The sequence below is a fragment of the Sciurus vulgaris genome (assembly GCF_902686455.1).
Source record: "Sciurus vulgaris genome assembly, chromosome: 10".
NCBI lineage: Eukaryota > Metazoa > Chordata > Mammalia > Rodentia > Sciuridae > Sciurus > Sciurus vulgaris.
Window position 1 is genome coordinate 89816198 of NC_136470.1, and position 21218 is coordinate 89837415.

Consider the following 21218-nt stretch of genomic DNA (forward strand, 5'->3'; position numbering starts at 1 on the left):
TCCGACCGCACTCTAGGTCCAGTGAATCAGTTTGCATTTTAAAGATCAGAAGATTTCAGAAGCTCCGCTTTGGGGGAGTATAAAATACAGATGGAGCACTTTGGAATCTAGTGCTAAAACAGAGAAATCATTCTGGAGGGATTAGGCATTTTCACAGACTTTCTCAACCTTTTCTGGGGCCTCGATTGCTTCTTATTTGGAATTATCCAGGCAGTTAGGCCGATTTTTCCAATTCTGGAATTATGGGATGCTACCAAAATGGTACAGAATGCTACTTCCAGTTTTGCTGCTAAGGGAACTGTTTGCATAGGGTGCTATTCAGCTTTACATAAGAATATACCTGATAATCAACTTATAAGTAGGAAAGGTTTATTTTGCCTAACAGTTACAGAGTTTTCAGTTTATGATTGATCAGCCTTGATGCTTTGGGCCTGTGGCAAGGCAGCACATCATGGAGGGAGCGTGCAGTGGAGCCAACTGTTTACCTCATGGCTGGGACACAGAAAAGTGGAAATGGAAGAGAAGGCACTTGAGGTTCTACTATTCCCTTTGAGTGCAAACCCCCAGTGGTTGCAAGATCTTCTACCAGGCCCCACCTCGCCCAATAGTGCCAAGCTGGGAACTTAGTCTGTAAGACATAGACCTTTGGGGGATGTAGAAACTGTAGCACATAGAAACTCCCACCTCAGCCTCAGGGAAATATTATCTCAAGTCTCATATAAGGTTATAATGTAAAGTACCAGTAGAAACAAAGAAGTTTTTAAAAGAATACCAAATTTGACCTTAATGAGTAAAAAGGAGAAAAGAGATTTAGATACATATTAATAAAACAGACCTATATATGCCTAAAACAATGGATTTGATGGTCCATTGTTAATGATAACTTAACAGTTCTCAAAGCACTTTTAAATAGGCCCCTCTCCAAGATTTGGAAACCCTGGGGCAAGAGTACAAATGAAGAGCCACATACCACTGTTAAACAAAATATATTTTTAGTATATTTTATTTTATATATCTATATATATCTTATTTATACAGTTTAATATATTTTATTTTCCTGTCTTGACAAATATACTATCATAGCAATAAAATTTATATACATATGTGTATGTGCTCTATGGTTTTTATATGACTGAAAATCAGAAAATATTAAAGATGACTGAATTGAATTATTGCCTGTGTGAGTGTTGTTGATGGGTCAGTGGTCCTTGAATGAATAATGGATAGTTACCATAAGGTTAGCAGTTATTCCATAAAATATATTTTTTATTGCCTTCATGTCAGCAAAATTGCTATGCTGTTATAATTTGAGATTTTCATATGATTTAAACTCTATTGAGAACAGTGATCTAAAATAGCTGTAATCTAAGTAAAAGGTAATTGTGTTTGATGTGTTCAAAATTTGAGTATATTTGCATCATGAATTAGAAGAAAAAGAAAAGCGAGAATGTTGATGCGTGGTAATACTGGACGTGATACTTTATCGTACAAGAATCTACAGCATTCATGTCACGTGAGAGGAAGCATTTCACAAGTTGATTACTTTGTCTTTTCTCTTGCCTAAGCACTTCCGGTGCTCAGATCCTCCCTGTCCTCTGAAGCAGTGTGTCCCCCCGATGTCAGCGATGGCACAGCCCACAGACCTTCATAGCATTTGGATGCAGTCATCTTTTCTTTTGAGGACATAGACCAAGAGATGTGGAGTTCCTCCCTGGGCATGAACAGCTTAAGAGGGTGGATATGCAGGGCTACTGTGTGCCCTGCTAGTACTGAGCTCTGGGTCATGAGTGACAGAGGTACCTGTGTGGTCTTTAATACAAATGTTTATGGGAGGGAGGTTGTGATATGTGGAGCCCTCCAAAGGGTAGGGTCTGGGGCAGGGGTCATAAGGAAACTTTCTGGGAGGATGAAAGTGTTCTGTATCATGATCTGCTTTGCGGTTACACCAGTGTATATAGTTGTCAAAATTCATCAAGCTGTACAATTAAGTTTTGTCCTTTTTACTGCATGTAAATTATTCTTCCATAATATGTTAGTGCAAAAAATAAAGGCTACCAGAGCACATTTTTCTGCTTGTAAACGAAAGAAGAGTAACCACAAGTGGTTCTAACACTTTGACACCACTGTGTCTTATACCTGCGCACGTGTGTACAAACACACCACATACTTTCTTCTTTCTTTTTTTAACCTGACTTCAATGATTTTAGTGTCCTTGATGTTGTATCTTAAATTATTTTCTGTGGATCATGGACTTCGTAATTGTATAAATGATTGCTTCCATTTTTTCACTATTAAAAATATTATTACAAGTCTACATTGTTACATAGAATGTTTTTATTTTATTATGTTCTTATAATTTTTTTTTTAGATACAGAATGAATGGGTAGAAGACGATGAAGGTTTAAATGACTGTATATTGAAGAGGTGTATGCAGTGGTTAAGATGTTGGGTTTTAACATTCAAAACAAGCTGGGTTCGAGTTTGGGCTCTGCTTGCCCTTGGACAAACCACTTCAAATCTAGTTCAATATCACCCGTAGAGATGTTCTGAGAGTTAAGTGAGATAATGTCTATGAAGTGTTTTGTATGGAATCTATCATATAAGTGTTCAATAATCACAGGGTAAAATATTGTGAAACTACTTTCTGAAAGGACCCTATCTGCCTCATTTTGAGTTTATGCGGAAGTACTAGTTTTCCAACAAAAATCCAGCAATGTATGTTAGAATCTCAACTCTTTTATGGATGAAATAAGATACAGAGAGGCTGGGATGATAGCTTAGTGGTAGAGTGCTTGCCTAGTACGTGTAAGGCCCTGGGTTCAATTCCCAGTACTAAAAGAGAAAAAAGAAAAGAAAAAGAAAAAGAAAAAAAAAAAAATAAATGAGATGCAGGTTGAATATCCCTTATCTAAAATGCTTAGAACTAGAAAGTGTCTTAGATTTCATATTTTCCTTCATATTTTGGAAGATTTGTATATACATAATGAGATATCTTGGGGATGGTACCCAAGTCTAAAGATGAAATTTATTTATTTTCATATACACCTTATACATGTAGCCTGAAGTTAATATACAATTTTAAGAAATAATCTTGAGCATGAAACAAAGCTTCACGGCATGGTGTGGGTTTTTTCACTTGTGATGTCATGTCAGTGCTTAAAATATTTTGGATCTTGGATTTTCAGATTAGGGATGTTCAACCTGTATTCAATTGCTTTTGAAATTACGTTAATCGATTGCTAGAAGTTGGACATTGTTTTAGTGTTCTTGATTCTTTAAAACTTTAAAATTCCTCTAAAATTCTTCTACTTTTCAAAAGCCTCTTATTCTTAACTAGTGAAGAAGACTGTGATACTGAAGTTGTTGGTCTGGGGCAGGTTTAGCCTCACTATAGTACAGGACAAAGTAGGGGAAAGGAAATGTGTCAGTAAGAAGGAGAAGCGAGAAGCAGTGTGCCCTGGGGTAGCTTTTGCACCAGCCCAGCAGCTGGTTTCTCTGAGTCTCTGGTCCACAGATATTTCCTTGGCAGCCAGGTCTGATCCAATGGGCATGGGAGGGTGGGGCTGATGGGTTGAGGGCTTACTCAAGTGCCACGTGCCATTATCTAAGTAAGTAAACCAATTAATCTCTAAAGTGTGTTGTTAGTGCTTGGCTCACAGCTGGTGCTATATTGGTGCTATTAACAGAGGAGTCTGTGAGTGACACAGTTACCTAGGAATGGAGATCCCAGCCCATAGCTGGTTAGCAGTTGTTACAGATGCAAGTCTAAATGGCAGATCCTTCCTTTGTTTCTGTCCACCTGATTCTCTGGGCAAAGCAGTAATGTCACTGGATCTTCCACACTTGGGGCAACTGTTCTTCTTTGGTCCAGTTCGTACTTTTACCCCCTGCTTTACCTATTAATTCTCCCCCCTGCTACCACCATACTTGTGTCTTTTAATTCATAATGAGACAAGAATTTTAGAACATCAAGAGTGGGTGGCTCAGGGGCTCACTGCCCTTCATTCCTTACCAGTCACAGCACTCAGCAATGTTCCTTGGGAATAATAGCCCAGAATGTTCCTTGGGAATCCAGATGTAGGCAGCAAGCAGCAGTCCTGCATCACCCACTTCCCAGTCTGAGATGGCAACATGAGATCTGAACAGGACCTTTATTTACTAATGACGAAGCCACATGGCTCACAGCAGAGGGCAGGAACCCGGACTGAGACTATCTAGCTGCTGAGTGCTGTGACTGGTAAGGAATGAAGGGCAGTGAGCCCCTGAACCACCCACTCTTGATGTTCTAAAATTCTTGTCTCATTATGAATTAAAAGACACAAGTATGGTGGTAGCAGGGGGGAGAATTAATAGGTAAAGCAGGGGGAGAAAGTACGAACTGGACCAAAGAAGAACAGTAGCCCCAAGTGTGGAAGATCCAGTGACATTACTGCTTTGCCCAGAGAATCAGGTGGACAGAAACAATGGAAGGATCTGCCATTTAGACTTGCATCTGTAACAACTGCTAACCAGCTGTGGGCTGGGATCTCCATTCCTAGGTACTGTGTCACTCACAGACTCCTCTGTTAATAGCATCTAGGAGGCCAGAGGCTGTCTGTAGCCTTTGATACTCCTGTGCTTCTGGAGTCTGAGGCTCAGGGTAAAAGACAGTCATACTTCCATATACTTACTGGAGATAGAAGAAGTCAATTTTTTTTCTAGTGTACTTATAACTTTGCTCAGGATAGAAGTTCGGTTGAAACTGAATTATCACTTCTCTTTTGCCTCCTGTGGCAGACAAAGAGACAAGTTTCTCCCTAATCCATGTCCACCAAAAGCAGCAAAGAACAAGCAAGAAGCCCGCATGCTGGACAGAAGGCCAGGGCAGATGTGCAGCAGGCACCAGCCCCTGGTGGGTCATCATTGGTTATCTTCAGCTCTTCCTGGTAGAAGGAAATTCATTCCCAGGGGAGGACAACCAGGCTTATAGTGTTCTTGGCCTGGTTGTCCTGCTAGAAGGTGACAGAAAGGGTCTTTGCATGTGGGGCTATCTGTATCTGAAACCAGGACTTTTCCACTGTAGCCAGAGGTGTTCCTTTAGGACCAAGGCACTTGGGGACTTCCCCTGACTTCACCTATGTGGGAGGAGAGGGCCTGCCAGCAGCAGGCCTGGCCTTGTGTCTCCTGGTTCAGAGCCTCAGTGGGCTCTGTGTGGGCCAGTACAGAGCATTCCCCTATTCCAGCAGGCCCACAAGTCTAAAGTCAAGTGTATTGGCAGTTCTCTGAGTCAGATGCCAAGTCTCAGAGACCTTCTGATCTGTTGCAGCTGGCCAGGTGGGTCATGTGGCTTCTGTACTAGGAAGACTTCAAGGGTAAATACTGCGGCTCCCAGACTGGGGGCCAGGCATGTTCAGCAAAACCAGAGGCCAGAGGTGCACCAGCTCATTTCTACTCTTAGAAAGACAAATCATGATTTTCAGTCTTGTTCGTTAGGAAGCCACATGAGGCTGATGAGATCTGTTCGAACCTCAGATTCCCAGGATGAGGGCTAATAGTCAGCCTTTCACGGGTGGGGGTGAGAGGAGCCTCTGCACCTCAAGGCCAGGAATCAGAGCACGTCATCACTTATGGTGCATTCGGGTGACCCACAGCTGACCCACAGCTGACCCACAACTGACCCAGGCTCTATGCTTAATTTGTTATGTTACCACAGGCAAGTTGAGAATCTCTCTGGGCCTCCACTTCTTCGTTTAGAAAATGAAACGGGGCGAGGGTATGATTTGTTTCACTCATTCCTGTTATTTTTTCAGATTTTACATCTTTAAGATGCTTAATTTAATTTAAAGGCTATCTCACACACAGAGGTATAAGAATAATAAATTGCACTCTATAATTTTTGCTTTCCTCTGCTTTATCATCTCTTAAACATCCTTCTTCTGGTATGAAAAAATGACAACCTCTCAGCCACCACTTGTGCAAGGAGGGCATAAGTAACCCTTGGAGGTGTGGGCTGGCTGGAAATAAAACGTTGAAAAACAGTATTAAGAAATAACACATTTGACCCAGCTATCTCACTCCTTGGCCTATACCCAAAGGACTTAAAATCAGCATACTACAGAGATACAGCCACATCAATGTTCATAGCTGCTCAATTCACAATAGCCAGATTGTGGAACCAACCTAGATGTCCTTCAATTGATGAATGGATAAAGAAACTGTGGCATATATATACAATGGAATACTACTCCGCCATAAAGAATGATAAAATTATGGCATTTGCAGGCAAATGGATGAAATTGGAGAATATCATGCTAAGTGAGATAAGTCAATCTCAAAAAACTAAAGGATGAATGATCTTGCTGATAAGCGGATGATGACATATAAGGGGGCGTGGGAGTGGTCAGCGTTAGGGTTAGGGTTAGGTTTAGGGTTAGGGTAAAGGAGGGTGGCAAGAATGGAGGAAGGAAGGACTGTATAAAGAGAGGGAAAAGAGGGGTGGGGGGAGGAAAAAAATAACAAAATGAATCAAACAACATTACTCTATGTAAATTTATGATTACACAAATGGTATGCCTTGACACCATGTACAAACAGAGAAACAACATGTATCCCATTTGTTTACAATAAAAAGAAAAAAAAACCCACAAAGGATGCAAGATATACATATATTGAAAAGAGGGGTTTATGGGTGGAAAGAACTGATGGGTCCAATCCTATCAAAGGTCCAATCCTAACAAAGAGAAAAAACCCTCACATGCTTTATTTATAGTAAAATGCATCAAAGAAATTTGTGATGAGGGGCTCTTCAAGGTAAACAAGAAGCCAGAGGCTGTGTGGAAGTCCCTGACTGGGACTTATCACTTGCGTAGTAATTCTTCTTCCTCCAGGCAGGTGGCGCCACAAGGCTAGTTGAGACCTGCGGGGAGTTGCATTTGAACCTAGGACTGTCTGACCCAATAAATTCTGCAGTATCACAGAGTTCTCTTTGAGCAGGACGTTTGCCAAGGCAACGAAGCAGTCTCAGATCCGTGAGATTACACCATGTGTTCTTCGAGGGGCTCACCTCCACTTGGCGGTGGCTCAGACACACCCACAGTTCATTCACGGCTTCCAACAACAACCAAGCTCTATTTTTGAGGAAGCCACTTTCCTACAACCCTGGAAATTCCATTTGAAGCAGTTCTCCAGTCATATAACTTTTGTTTCTGCTGAAATTATGTTGTTGTCCATTAGCATTTTACATTTTATGATGGAAAGTTTGAAACACATGCAAGAGAATTGTATAATGAACCCCCATGGACTCAACAGTTTCAATAATTCTGCACATTTTGTCAATCTTGTTTCATCTGCCCTCCGCTGCCCCAGGAACACTTTGGGCAGAGGGAAGTACTGGAGTAATTTAAATCAAAGTCCTATTATTTTACTGTTAAATACTTCATTTTGTATTTCTAATAGAGGAAGTCCCTCTTTTTGTAAAATGTAGCTATGGTAGCTACAATGCAATTATTACACCCACCCAAATTAACAGTGATGCAGAAGTTCTTTGAATTTTGGTAAATTCAGGATAGAAGGGGTTTGGGATGAAGGAGTTCTGGCCTGGATTTACCCCTTTCTTCCAGGAAAAAAAAATGGTGTAATTCATTCATTGAGGAGGATTCTGGGGCTTGAGCTAGTACTTGGCCCACCCCTACACAACTTTCTGAAAGAAATGTGGGAAAGGCCTGTCTGTTCAGAGTAACAGGTGTAACTAGTATTTACTGAGCACCTACGGTGTACATCTCCACAAACATCATCTCTTTTAACCTTTGAACCAAAGTTGAGATAGGAATAAAGGCTTCAGGAGGAGCTTCCCAAATATCACCTTCAGATTGGTCAATATCGTAATGTTGCTAGGACTCGCTAATGAATCAGCAGGAAATTTTTCCAAATAGAATCAGCGCACAAAGCTGTGGTTTGTACCCTAATATACCCAGATGTTTAACTACTATAGAAACAATTACTAGTTCATTCCAAACAAGTCCCTGGAAAGCCAGGTGCAGTGGTATATGCCTGTAATTCCAGTGACTCAGGAGGCTGAGGCAGAAGGATTGCAAGTTGGAGGCCAGCCCCCAAAACTTACAAAGGCCCTAAGCAATTTAGGGAGATCTTGTCTCAAAATTTAAAAAATAAATAAAAAGGTCTGAGAATGTGACTCAGTGGTTAAGTGACCCTGAGTTCAGTAGGTAACTCAGGATAATAGAGAGAAAGACCACGCTAAGGGATTCTTCTCAGTCCTTACCCTTCTCCCTAATTCCCTTTCCCCAAATGGATATACAGTTGGTTCCTGACTTAGAATATTTCAGTTTAGGATTTTTCAACTTCACAATGATGCAAAAGTGATACTCATTCAGTACTTTGATTTTTTTTTTTTTTTTTTGGTATGGCAAAGTCTTTACTTCTAAATGATTATCAGTATACCAAATAATAACATGTAACAAGTTCTTGAATCCTATCTTCTAGTAATTTTGATTAAAATAAACTAGCATATTTGTTGTCCAAACCCTTAGTTAGAATGGATGAATTTAAGGCTAGCTGCTGCTTCAGACAAATTACAAATAACTAGTTACTACTTTTTCATAGATCAAGCCCCTGACCTTCAAGAAAGTATAAGGGAAAAAATTATTTAATCCCTTTCTTTTTTCAAAGAATTGGGTTTTGTTCCCCCCTACTAAATCTAAGAAAGAAAAAGTCAACATTGCTACATCCGTTGCTTGATCTAGAAGGTGTAGGAAGACAGACAACACATTCTCATTAAATTTCTAAGAAGGATGAGGTGAAAAGCTGACACCTTTGGATAAGGACTAAGGCCGTACAAAGCTAGATTTGCTACTCTCCAAAAGGGATCTTCTGTCTCACAGAGAAATAATTCAATGCCTTTTGTAAGAACATAACTCCAGTTCTGCTAAAGCTTCATATTCTGCAAGGCACTTCATGTTTCTGAAGTGCCAATCCAGGAAACAGGTGCTTCTTTCTTCTCCTATCCATTTAGATGGTGGTTTTTGTGAATTTCCAGTTGGATGTCGCAGATGAAGGCCAAGAGATTATTCAAGACTTCATCCCTGGGCTGGGGTTGTAGCTCGGTGGTAGAGCGCTTGCCTGGCACGTGTGAGGCCCTGGGTTTGATCCTCAGCACCACATAAAGATAAATAAGTGAAAGAAATTGTGTTCACATACAACTAAAAATAAAAAAAAGACTTCATCCCTGTTCTGCTAGAAGTAGGTCTGCAGGATGGTCTTCTTTTCCTGGGTCTCATTCTCTACCTCAGTGCTGCAGCTGCCGTGGGATCCCAGGGCCGTAGCTTCCTTGGCCTTGAACTTTCTCCCTCTGCAGGCAGTACTGTTCAGTTTCAGCCTGAGCTGCTGCTTTGGCCTGTTTCAGCCTCTGGTTCTTTCACTTGCTGACTTTGGACACCTTCTCTGCAGCCTGCTTCTACTGCCTGCAGCAGCTGCTGGATGCCCTGTGACTGACTGACCATGGCTGTGTGACTCCCAGCCAAGTGGCCTAACTCTAGGTGGATGACCCCTCGGTATTTTGTGTTGATCTTTTCCTAAGCTAGTGATATTCGGTTATGACAGTCTCTTGTGATGCTGGGCAGGAGCAGCTACCTGCAGCTCCTGATCAGCCACAAGATGAGGAGAGGGAACAACCATACTCCATAGGTTATTGTGGCTGACTCTGCAGTAGGTCCGGGAACTTCTGTAAAATGCCCATCATAGACTTGTAAATCACTTGTTAGGGTTAGAGGATATTTGTAGGTTTATACCTAAACAATTTGACTTTTTGCTTTGGAAAAATTTGGTAAGGAGAATGTTTAAATAGCAACATGAGAAAGTGCTTCCTTAACCATGTTTGGCAGTGGGAGGGGGAAGAAAGAAATGGAGGCAAGGAGAAAGAAAAAAGGGAGGGAAAAGAGAGGAAGGGAGAGAGGATGGGAAATAAAACTCAATAAATTCCAGATTAATTTCAAGAACCATCTTGAGAGGAGCTCTGGTCATGATGTTTGTGTTTAAAATGAATTTCCATGGACACAGAGGAATAGGCAAATAACTGCCTGGTTAACGAGTCCATCCAGCAGGGTTACCATGACGCTGTGGAAGCCTTGACCTCAGGGCCCTTCCTTCACTTTCCTCACCTTGGGAGGGGCTCCAGGCTCGTGTCCCACGCTGGTGTGTATAAGCTCCAGACCACACAAAACCCGGATCCAGCCTGCAGTTCAAGAAATAATGTGCCCGTAGCCGTATCTTGATAAGTCTCAGATTTCCCTAGTTATGGAAACTGTCTGTTTTCTTTTACCTTTTTAATTTCTCTTTGTAATTTGCAAGGATTTAACCTAATTTGTGTTTCATTTGTGCAGATGAAATTATGCAGCAGGAAATCAGGCCCTTGGTGGCAGTGGACATAATAGAACAGCTTCACCGGCAATTTGCCATTCTTTCAGGTAAGGGGCAAATTCATTTGCATTTCCCATTTTGTTGGGGTTCCTGTGGGAAGGGCCCAGCCTCTGGAACCCTGAGGAACGTTATGCTCATGTCTCACTCACCCTCTAAGCCTCAGCCAGGACTGGAATGGAGTGAGGATATCCTGCTCGGGGTGGGTGGGAGTTTGTGGAGGTGGCTGCCTTTGCTGTTGGGTGCAATCCAATCTTTCCAAGGGAGTTTGTAAAGAACAGAGTTGAAAGGTTCTTGGGGAAGAGCAAAGAAAGAACTGCTGGCTTCAGATGCCACTGTGACATTCTTCCGATGTCCTTGCTGGATGTTCTCCCAGGATTTAACCTGGAGTGCTGAAAGGACTCATACGCACTGCTCTGAGGTTATTTGTTCTCTGAGACATTTGTCTTTTATCCTCAGCTCTTCTAAGGAGGTAGATTTCCATCCAGTGTTTGATTGGGATTGAAGAGAAGATGGTACTAGTAAGAGACTAATTTCCTGAACGCAGTCACAATCCTGAAAAGTTATTATCACCTGAGAACATTCTTTCTCATTCATTTAGCCGAGGTTGACATCACTTCAATTCGTGAAACTAGAGGTGACATCAAGTTGTTATAACTAAATTAAAATAGTCAGACCAAACTTGGAAGCCTTCAATAGTGACATTAGAGGCTCTTGACTCACACACAAGGGAATAAAGTGGCCAATCACTTGTCAGCTTTTATGCCTGTTCTGGAAAAGACAAAACAAACTTAAAACCATCTTAGTTACATTGTGGAGAGAATGTGCAGTCAATATCAACCTTATTCTTCAACTGGGGATATGAGAAGTCACATTTTTTTCCCCTTTTTCTAGATCATATTTAATCTGCTCCAAAGTCATCAGCTCACTGATTTGAAGGAAATGCAATTTCACTTATTGGAATACTTCTTCCCATCCCAGCATTACATCCTGGGTGGACTTGGTACACAATCAGAACACTCCCTGATCTTTCCTCCATGTGAAAATTCCACAAATGCCTGGTCTTCACTGTTCTTGTTTCTGTATTGCCAGGCTTTAGAACAGAGAGGGGAACATAAAAGGTGTTCTGGAAAAAATTATCCAAGTTCTCTGGTTTACCCTGGGAGGTCAGTGGACTAACTATTCCTGAAGGCCCAGCTTAGGACCCAGCGGTGGCCTTGGGAAGCACCTAAATGGCCTCCTGAAGGTGCTATCTCCTGACTTCCTGTGGCTAGTCCAGGCTGCGCAAGACAAAAAGCAAGATGCAGACTGTCCTCTGGGTTCCTAGAAACTGGAGCTGAGGCCCTGCAACAGAGAAGGCCCGAGGGCCCACATGCCTCAGGGTTTGCACAGGTGGCGGGGGGCAGCTGGGGTGGATTCCTGTAGCCTTGGACCAAAACTCTGTTGGCTCAATATGTGATTCTGACCTATCTTATTGTACCATGGCTCGTCTCAAGGCAGGAGTCCAGTGACTGGTTAATTTATAACTTAATGACTCATTTTTATCCCTTTCGAGTATTATAGAGGCATTTCTTTTCATTCTTATTTCTCAGAGGCAGTGTGAGCAAAACAGACACCACACAGCTCTAGAAAAGGATTTGGATTCTGCCGTTAACTAGTAGTGTCAATTTGAGCAATTTACTTTTCTAAGTTTCCATTTCCTCATTTGTACAGTGGGGTCATCACGAAGGTGAAGATTAAATGACACAGTGCATGACAAATGGGTAGTACTGCACCTGCCAGATAAATGTTCATCTTTTCCTCCAGACTCATTTTATTACTTTATTTTATTTGTTCTTTTTATATATACTTGACAGTACAATGTCTTATGACATTATATATATGTGAAGTATAAATTCCCATTCCTGTGATCATACATGATATGGAGTTACAGTGGTCGTGTATTCATATATAAACATAGGAAAGTCACGTCTGATTCATTTTACTGTCCTTCCTATTCCCATCCCCGCTCCACTCCAATGACCTTCTATTCCCCACCCACTTACTGTGTGTTAGCATCTGCATATTGGAGAGAACATTTGGCCTTTGGTTTTTTTGGATTGACTTATTTCACTTAGCATAATAGCCTCCAGTTCCACCTATTTACCAGCAAATGCCACAATTTCATTCTTCTTTATGACTGAGTAATATTTCATATATGGTATATATATGCCACATTTTCTTTTTCCATTCATCTGTTGAAGGGCTCCTAGGTTGGTTTCATAGCTTAGGTATTGTGAATTGAGCCTGTATAAACATTGCGTCCAGACACATTTTAAATTCCCATAAAATGTTTATTCTAGGGTTCTATCACCAAATCTAGTTTTCAGTGTGAAACAGTTTTTACAAGGAATCAAAATCATGGTCACAGTGAATTTGTGTAGAATGCCACCATTAAGTCAGAAATACAGATCATTGTCACTCCTTAATGTGGAAACAGAACTGTGAAAACTCACACTGGGCCAAGAGCCACCTCTCCTTCAGGAAAGGCACTTGACCGTGGCAAAGATAAGTCTTCATTTCTGAGTCTCTTTCGCCCCTGAAGTTTGCCTTTCCGGTGAGGGAGAAGCGTGAATTTGCTGTGAAAGCGCTTACAAGCTGGCACATCTGCAGGCCGCCAGCTCCGAGTTAGCACTTGGGGATCAGAGGCCAGCTCTTCATGTCTAACCATCCCTCTTGGCCTGGCCGAGACAGCAGATGTCAGCCAGGAGGACACTGTGGGTGGGAAGCAGAGATCTCTGTGATTAGGTTTTTTCCCTTGGCTGTGGTGGCCTCTCCTCGGAGTCATAGCAGTTTCCTATTCCTGTTCAGGTGAGCATAGTGAAGATTTTCCAGCTGCAGAGTTTTCCAGATTTCACTGAGTTCTGGAAAGAGCCAGAAGTCCCATCAACCAGGAAGGCTGTGAAGGGAGAAGGAGCCTTTTTCTCAATGAGGCTCCAGTTGCCTGGCCAGCTCTTGTTCCCCTGGCTGGTAGGAGAGCAGGGACTCACTGGGAAGTCTGACCCAGACTCGTGGCTAGATGGCTTCACCATCCAGGCTGCTTCCTCTCCTTCACAGCCTCCTGCGTGGTTCCTTCCAAGGTCAGACCCACCAGGGGCCCCAAGCCCAGGCACTGTCCAGTTCCTGCAAGAAAGACTCCCTTTCTGTTCACAGGGAACTTGAGATATGTCCAAGTTCAGGGCTTTACGAGGAAACATAAGCAGGTGAGTATAGGAGAGACACTCTAGACTTTGGATTGAGAGAGTTCTGGATCACATTCAACCAGTAGGTTGCTCTGGATCTCAGTTTGTCCTTTGTAAGATGGGTGATATTAAAGGAAAGTGCCCGGCATGGGCTACAAAAGACCTTAGTCCACAGGACTTTAAACCTCATACTATGACATCTGGAGGTATAAATTCCTGGTGTTGGGTCAGGGTATAATGATATTAAGGCCGTAATCTTTGTGATTCTCTTTATGTTTCCTTGTTTGTTAAATTTTGATCACAAATGGCTGTTGCTGCTCCAGACATCGATGCTGTGTCCAAAGGAGGAAGAACGAAAAGGAACGATGCTTGATTCATTTGTTCCTTTTGCCAGGAGAGCAGGAACTTTCCTAGAAGCTTTGACTAACTTCTGCTTATTTCTCCTTCCAGAGCTATGTTATATAGCCATTCCTAGCTGCAAGGGAAGCTGAGAAGGCAAAGACTTGACTTTCTAACTGCTATAATGGAAGGTGGCTTGGGAAAGGGAACAAATTAGCCATTTATCAGTGTCTGCCATAATGCCTTTCTTTTTAATTATGAGGAGTTATCCTTTAATATATCTTTTAATGGCTATTGAATCTAAACCCTCTCTTCATAATACCTTTTTTTTTTTTTTTTTTTTTTTTTTTTTTTGGTACTGGGGACTGAATCCAGATGTGTTTTACCACTGAGCCACATCCTTGGCCCTTTTTATTTTTTAATTTTGAGGCAGGCTCTTGCTAAGTTGCTGAGGGCCTCACTAAGTTGCTGAGGCTGTCCTTGAATTTGCAATCTTCATGCCTCAGCCTCCCAGGTTGCTGGGATTACAGGGGCGCCTAACTTCATAATAGCTTTAATCCTTTAAAAACAATGAATAATCAAAGGATAAAGCATTCTTAGGCTTGTGGAGTTCCCATTGCCATGTAAGAAGACATAAAGGAAAATAATTACAGCAAAATAACATATACTTCAACAATACGTTTTTCAAAAGAAGAGATGAGGAAATAGTACTCCTGTACTTGGTCAACAAGAAGGTGTGACAGGTGCAAATGCTGGGGTGGTACTGTGCGTGATCAGACTGCTTAGACACGCAGAGTGGTGTGCCTGTAGCAACTTTCTGACAGATAAACAAACGTTGAGTTGAAATTCTGGAATATACTATCTTCCTTTAATTTATAGGGCAGTTGCATTCCTGGGAAAGTCAGTATTTATTAAAACAATTTTAAGAAGTTTTTTAAATATATATTTTTTAGTTTTTATTTTTATGTGGTGCATGCTAGGTGAGCGCTCTACCTCTGAGCCACAACCCCAGCCTACAAATTCTTTATGATTATATGTAATACAGAGTCTACATTTAGAGCATTACAAGTGGAGTCTTCATTTATAATAAGTCTCTAGTAAGACATTTAGGAATCAAAGAGTATGTGGATGATTCTTTGTCTTTTAACCGGTCCTTGGGTGTGCCCCAAGGAGCCAGGTATGGTGGTACACTCCAGCAATCCCAGTGACTCAGGAGGCTGAGTCAGAAGGATCACAAGTTTGAGGCCAGACTGGGGAACTTATCAAGACCCTGTCTCAAAATAAAAGATTAAACAAGAAGAAGGACAACAAAGAAGAGTTGCAGATGTAGCTCAGTGGTAGAACTCTTGCCTGGCACATGCAAGGCCCTGGGTTCCATCCCCAGCACTGCTAAATAAATAAATAAGTAAATGAAACGATGAATGGCTCTGCCATTTCCCCAGCTGAAACCTATTCCCTGGGGGAAGAGAAAGGGAAATTAGGTACTGAGGAGGACAAAAACAGCAGCTGTCAAACTCTCTCCTGGTATTTGGTCTTCACCACCCTCCTACAGAATGTCCCAGCATTCCTGACCCTCCACTCAGGCCCTTTCAGGAACCACTAGTGCCCCTAGCACTTACTAGTGTTTTCTGCAGTCAAGCTAGTTGTATTTCATTTAATGAGCAGTTAAAAATCATACTAGAAGGAGTGATGTTTACTTTATTTAAGTTACCATTTTACTTAGTGTCAAAGAATTCAGGGTTCATTGTCTTCCTTGAATGGACCTTTGGAACATTCATTTTAGTTCTTTCTTCCTTCCTTCCTTCCTTCCTTCCTTCCTTCCTTCCTTCCTTCCTTTCTTTCTTTCTTTCTTTCTTTCTTTCTTTCTTTCTTTCTTTCTTTCTTTCTTTCTTTCTCCTCCTCTTTCTCCCCTTCCTCCTCTCCCCACCTTCTTCTAAATGGATTTAGTAATCGATCCTGGGGTGTCACCATACATCTACAGGTGTTGGATATCATTAAGGATAAACAAATCTTGGACTGGGGATGCAGCACAGTGGTAGAGCACTTGCCTAGTATGTATAAGGCCTTGGGTTCAATCCCCCAACACAGCAAAAATAAGACAAAACAACTTAAGAAAACTTTAAGAAGGTGGCATAGATGTATTTACTCATAGAGATCCCAGATACATATGTACAAGTGAGAAATAAGAAAACCTTCCAAGGAATGTATAGTATTTACTCAGTTTTTATATAATATTCATTTCACCTTAATAAAAATTAAGAAATGCTTTAGAAATTTTATCAAAAGTAGTTCTGATACACCTACACAAAGGCTTGTACAGGATTGTTCAAAACAACATTATTGAAAACAATAATTTTTTTTAGTTGTAGATAGACACAATACCTTTATTTTATTTATTTATTTTTATGTGGGGCTGAGGATTGAACCCAGTGCCTCACATGTGCTAGGCAAGCGCTCTGCCACTGAGCTACAACCCCAGCTGCAAACAGCATTATTCATTAATGCCATAAGTGAATGCAGCCCAAATGTTTATTGAGTGATGAATGAATAGAGAATATGGTATATCCTTAAATAGCATATTATCAGTCAATGGAATGGAGTACTGATATGTCCTATAACACAGTAGAGTCTCAAAAGTGTTACTCAAAAATGTCATCAGGTAAAAGAAGCCAGATAACAGGAAGCCACACATCATGACTCCATTTGTATGCAATAGCCAGAAACCGTGAATCAGAAACAAATGTTATGGAGTGTGGGAGAATTACAAACCATCACGCATATTGAGCCAAATTGAAAGGGAAAAAGGTCCTTTAATGAGCATGCCAGGGAAGTGACTGGAAGCAGGATAGTACCTCAAAGAACTCCCAGCACCTGAATTTTGGAAGTACAGAGTTTATAAAGGCAAAATCCATGAAAACCACAAGGACAATTGAGGCACATATAGGTCAGAAAGATCCTGTTGAGATAGTTATTTTGATTACATGAGAGAATTGTTTTGATTATACATTTCAGAGTCATTTTGCACACACCAGGGCCATAGTCAGGGACATGGGAAGGTCCTACTGTAGTGTCAACATAGCTACTTCAGGAGGCTGAAAGGAAAACATTACAAGCAAGCATACAGTGGAGTCAGGTCAGAACAAAATGGCGTTACTTTGGTTCTTTTCCATTTCACAAGGTAAATTCAGGGGAAGAGAGGTAGCATGACTGCAAATAGGCACCAAGGATCTTTTAGAGTAGATGGAAATGTTCTAAATTGGATTATGATCATAGTTGAATAACTGTAAATTTATTAAAACATTGAATTAATGTACTTAGAACAGGTGGATTTTATACAGTAAGTCATTTTCTTTTAAAGTGGCCTTTCATAGTGCTAGAGACATTGATGTCAAAGATGCAAAGAGTTTGAATAACATTACTTCAGTAAAGGTGAGAATGAATAAAAGCAACGTTCTAGTTAATATATACTTTAGGTAGTATTGTCTAAATTTAAATTAATAAAATAAGCTTAACTTGCAAATGAATTAAAAATAAATCTTTTGCTCTTTTATCTATTTTGAAAATAGATTTAAAATGTAGGGTTTTTAAAAAAATAGGTAATCTTTTAATGAGAACCTCTTTATTCACTAGTATGAACAAAACGTCATTGACAAAATGAACATACCTCAATCAACATTTTCATACTCCAAAGAATTAAAACTCTAAATTTAAATTTATATGTTAAATATTATTATTTAAGTATCCCCAAACCCATCCATGTCAACTTTGGAATTTTAATCTTGACTGATACTCTGGGATTTCTTTTAAGGGTGAATTCTGATCTGGAACCAGATCTGAAGTTCCTGTCACTGGATAGGATGTTCTGTGGTAGTTCACAGACTACAGTGTGATCATCTTTCTTGTCCTCTCAAAGGTCTCAAAAAGCTGAACGTGATGACTGGTTTTAATCTTTGTTATCCAACCGTTTCTTTTGATCTTGCTCCATACATTCCAGACCGTCCAATGTATTTATAGTAAACTTCCAAGATGAAGGGAAATTTCTTGCTCATTGTTTGCCTGAGATCCTGACTTGTGTTCATGTTAATAAGCAAAAAATATGCTCCAAAATTGCCCCTAAAACTCCTTCAGAGATTGTCTTTGCCAGTGGTTCCCTATTGCGTGCCATCCCGAGGTGTGCTGAAACAATCCTTTTCTTCCCCCTGCATTACTACGTTTTCTCACAAGGTGGCGCTAAGTGCCTTGTTTGGTGGTCAGAGGTTCTATGTAGACTTGGATTTTGTTTCCTGGATTCCTCGGCCTCTTCTAATGAGTGTCCAACAGCAGGCAGTTGTTCACAATTAACTAGGGGCCTCTCTGGTGTCCAGAAGAAAACTCCACCTACCTTCCCTCCATTTAGGTGAAAAAAGCTTTACTTCAGGCAGCTATAAAAGGTATAAAAACTGAATGTTTTAGGATGTTTGGTTCCTTGAAATGTTTTAGCCATTCACCCAGCCAAATTTGTTATAGTTAGTACAGTATTAAAATGCACCTACATTTAACCCTACCAGAGATACAAATGCTCTTAAATTCTCATGTCTCTAAAACTTCCTGTAGTAGTGAAACTTCTAAGAGGAAGAATAGTTCAGTAAAGGCTGATGACATCTATTCAGTCAGCGTAGTGAGGTGATTCCGTGTCTTTGTCAAGGCTCAACAAACATGTAATCCCAGACTTTGCTTTGGGAGATTTAAATAAACATATGAGATTAATAAAGAGGCACCTCCTGGAGAAGGATGCCAGACAAATCTCACATGATGTAAAGCTGCCATCCTTGGATGACAAGTATGTCAAAGTGACCTCCTTCCCTAGTCACTGGTTTCTGAGCGCCACATTAGTAACACCCACAAGAGACTCAGGTAGAACAATCACACTGTAGACTTCTGCTTTGCATGATAGAAACACTCCTGTGTGCTGGGCAGCACACTCCTCTTGACACACATTTACCTGGGAAGTCGGGTTATGAATAGAAGGTGCTGAGCAGGTGAGAGTGCAGGAGCGTTGACTGCCGGATGGTACCAGGTGCCATCAGAGAGGCAGGCGATGTGGCTTGGATGCTCACAGTGGAAGCCCCACCCTGCTCTCCTTAGGGTTGTGTTGGCAGAATATGGTTTCTGTTCTCTGACTTTCCCTTTTCTGTATTCATGGTGCTCCTGTGAGCTCATAGTTCCCGTGTCTGGGAACTATGAGGCTAGAACCTGGTCATGTGACCGCACGTAGCTGCAAGGAGATCAGGAACACAGTCTACTGAATTTAACCCGGTGGTGTCTGCACTGCTGACTTAAATGCTATTTTCTATATTTTTTTTCTCATAGGAATGTCTCATATAAGTTTTATAAGTTCTATTTATAAGTTCTTCAAGGGTGGATGCTTATTGCCTCATAATATTAACGATGATAATAATAATAGTTACAATAGCGGTCGCCATTCATTGAGCACTAATGTATAATAAGCACTCTACTAAGGTACTTTTCATTTGTGTTTATACTTAATACTTGGACCTATATCAAAAGGTTCCTAATACATATAACAGGAGTAATATATATGGAATGTATATAGGAAGTATATACATGGAAGAAGTATATATAGAGAGTAATGTGTGCATGTGTCTTGCTCAAAATCATATAGTAATTAAGTGGCAAAGTAGATTTGAGCTAGGCTGTCTGATTTTAGAGCTTTCTTAACCACCATGCAATATTACCTTTGATATTTACTGACTATAAAAATGAAGAGCAATATGATATATTTGTGTTGGCGTTATTCACTATTCTAACTCTATTACCTTTTCTACATAGAGTATCTTCAAATGATTTAAAGTTGAATTCTTATGGTGTTGCTGAGCAAGCACAAAGGGGAAGAGAGGACTATTTGAAATAGTTCAGTGTTGCCTGGGGTGGTGGTGACCACCTGTAATCCCAGCAGCTCTGGAAGCTGAGGCAGGAGGATTCCAAGTTCAAAGCCAGCCTCACCAGCTTATCAAGGTCCTAAGCAATTCAGCAACACCCTGTCTCAAAATGAAATGTAAAAAAGGGTTGGGGACCTGGCTCAGTGTGTAAGTGCCCCTGGGTTGATTCCCTGGTCCCCCTGCCACCAAATAATAGTTCAGGGTTAATTTCTTCCAAATTCCAGTTTGAGATAACATAGCTAGAAAGGGAGTGGCCAAGAAAATTCCTTTCCTGGTTTGATATAACATCCCTTACCTGCGAGGAGGACATGGAACATTTTGCTAATGTCTTGACCACCCGTTTTTGTTGCAGGAGGCCGAGGGAAGGACGGTGCCCCCATCATCACTTTTCCAGAGTTTGTGGGGTTCAAACACATCCCAGAGGAGGACTTCCTGAATGTCATGACTTACCTGACTAGCATCCCCAGGTGAGCTGAACATAATGTTCTGCTGCCTTCTCAGTCACTGGCCTTGCTCTGTGTTTTCCTCGTGGCAGGCCTGGGTTGAGACGGAGCCTTCCATCAGAACAGTTTGCATTGGCATGTAACTCAGCCAGTGTCTCTTGCCCATCAGTTAGGAGCAATGAGTGTGGAGAGAGGTTAGAAAATAATGGCAAGCTGGGTGCAATGGTGCACGCGTGTCATTCCAGTGGCTTGGGTGGGTGAGGAAGGAGGATCACGGGTTCAAAGCCAGCCTCAGCAACTTAGTGAGGCCCTAAGCAACTCAGCAAGACCCTGTCTCTAAATAAAAATATAAAAAAGGGCTGGGGATGTGGATCAGTGGTTAAGTGCCCGTGGGTTCAATCCCTGGTACCGAGAGAGAGAGAGAGAGAGAGAGAGAGAGAGAGAGAGAGAGAGAGAGAGAGAGAGAAAGAGAAGGAAGGAAGAAAAAAAGAAAGAGAATAAGGTATCAGTGTTGACCATGCTGCATGTAGGCAGTTCGTAGAAATCATTGTTGAGTGAATGAGAAACCAGTCAATCTGCTGATGCTCCTTGGGTGCATTCAGGCTTCCTGCTCCAGTTGGGGGTTATTCTGGTTTTTTAGGTCACATTGCCAGGGCACATGACCATTGCTGAAGGAGCATATGCTATGTCAAGGAGCTATTTAATTCTCTTTCTAAATAAGAACATTAGTGCAGAATTTATAATTGTTACTGTCTGATGGAGAAACTAAGTCACAGAGCAAGGAAATGAAAAAGACAGTGATAAGACTGTTCTGTGTTCATGAAAGAAAGTTTTCTGGCATCTGCTATTCTGCCTCCACCTGCCCCAGT

General features: G+C 41.2%; 1 protein-coding gene across 2 annotated transcripts in view; it reads left to right on the plus strand.

Moving 5' to 3' along the window:
• MCF2L2 (MCF.2 cell line derived transforming sequence-like 2) overlaps positions 1-21218 on the plus strand; it is a 232997-nt gene that overhangs the window by 22385 nt on the left and 189394 nt on the right. For both annotated transcript variants that reach the window (XM_079101236.1, XM_079101237.1), the window contains exons 2-3: positions 10374-10457; positions 20259-20373. In XM_079101236.1, the coding sequence (XP_078957362.1) occupies positions 10374-10457; positions 20259-20373 (199 nt within the window). The remainder of the gene's footprint in view (positions 1-10373; positions 10458-20258; positions 20374-21218) is intronic.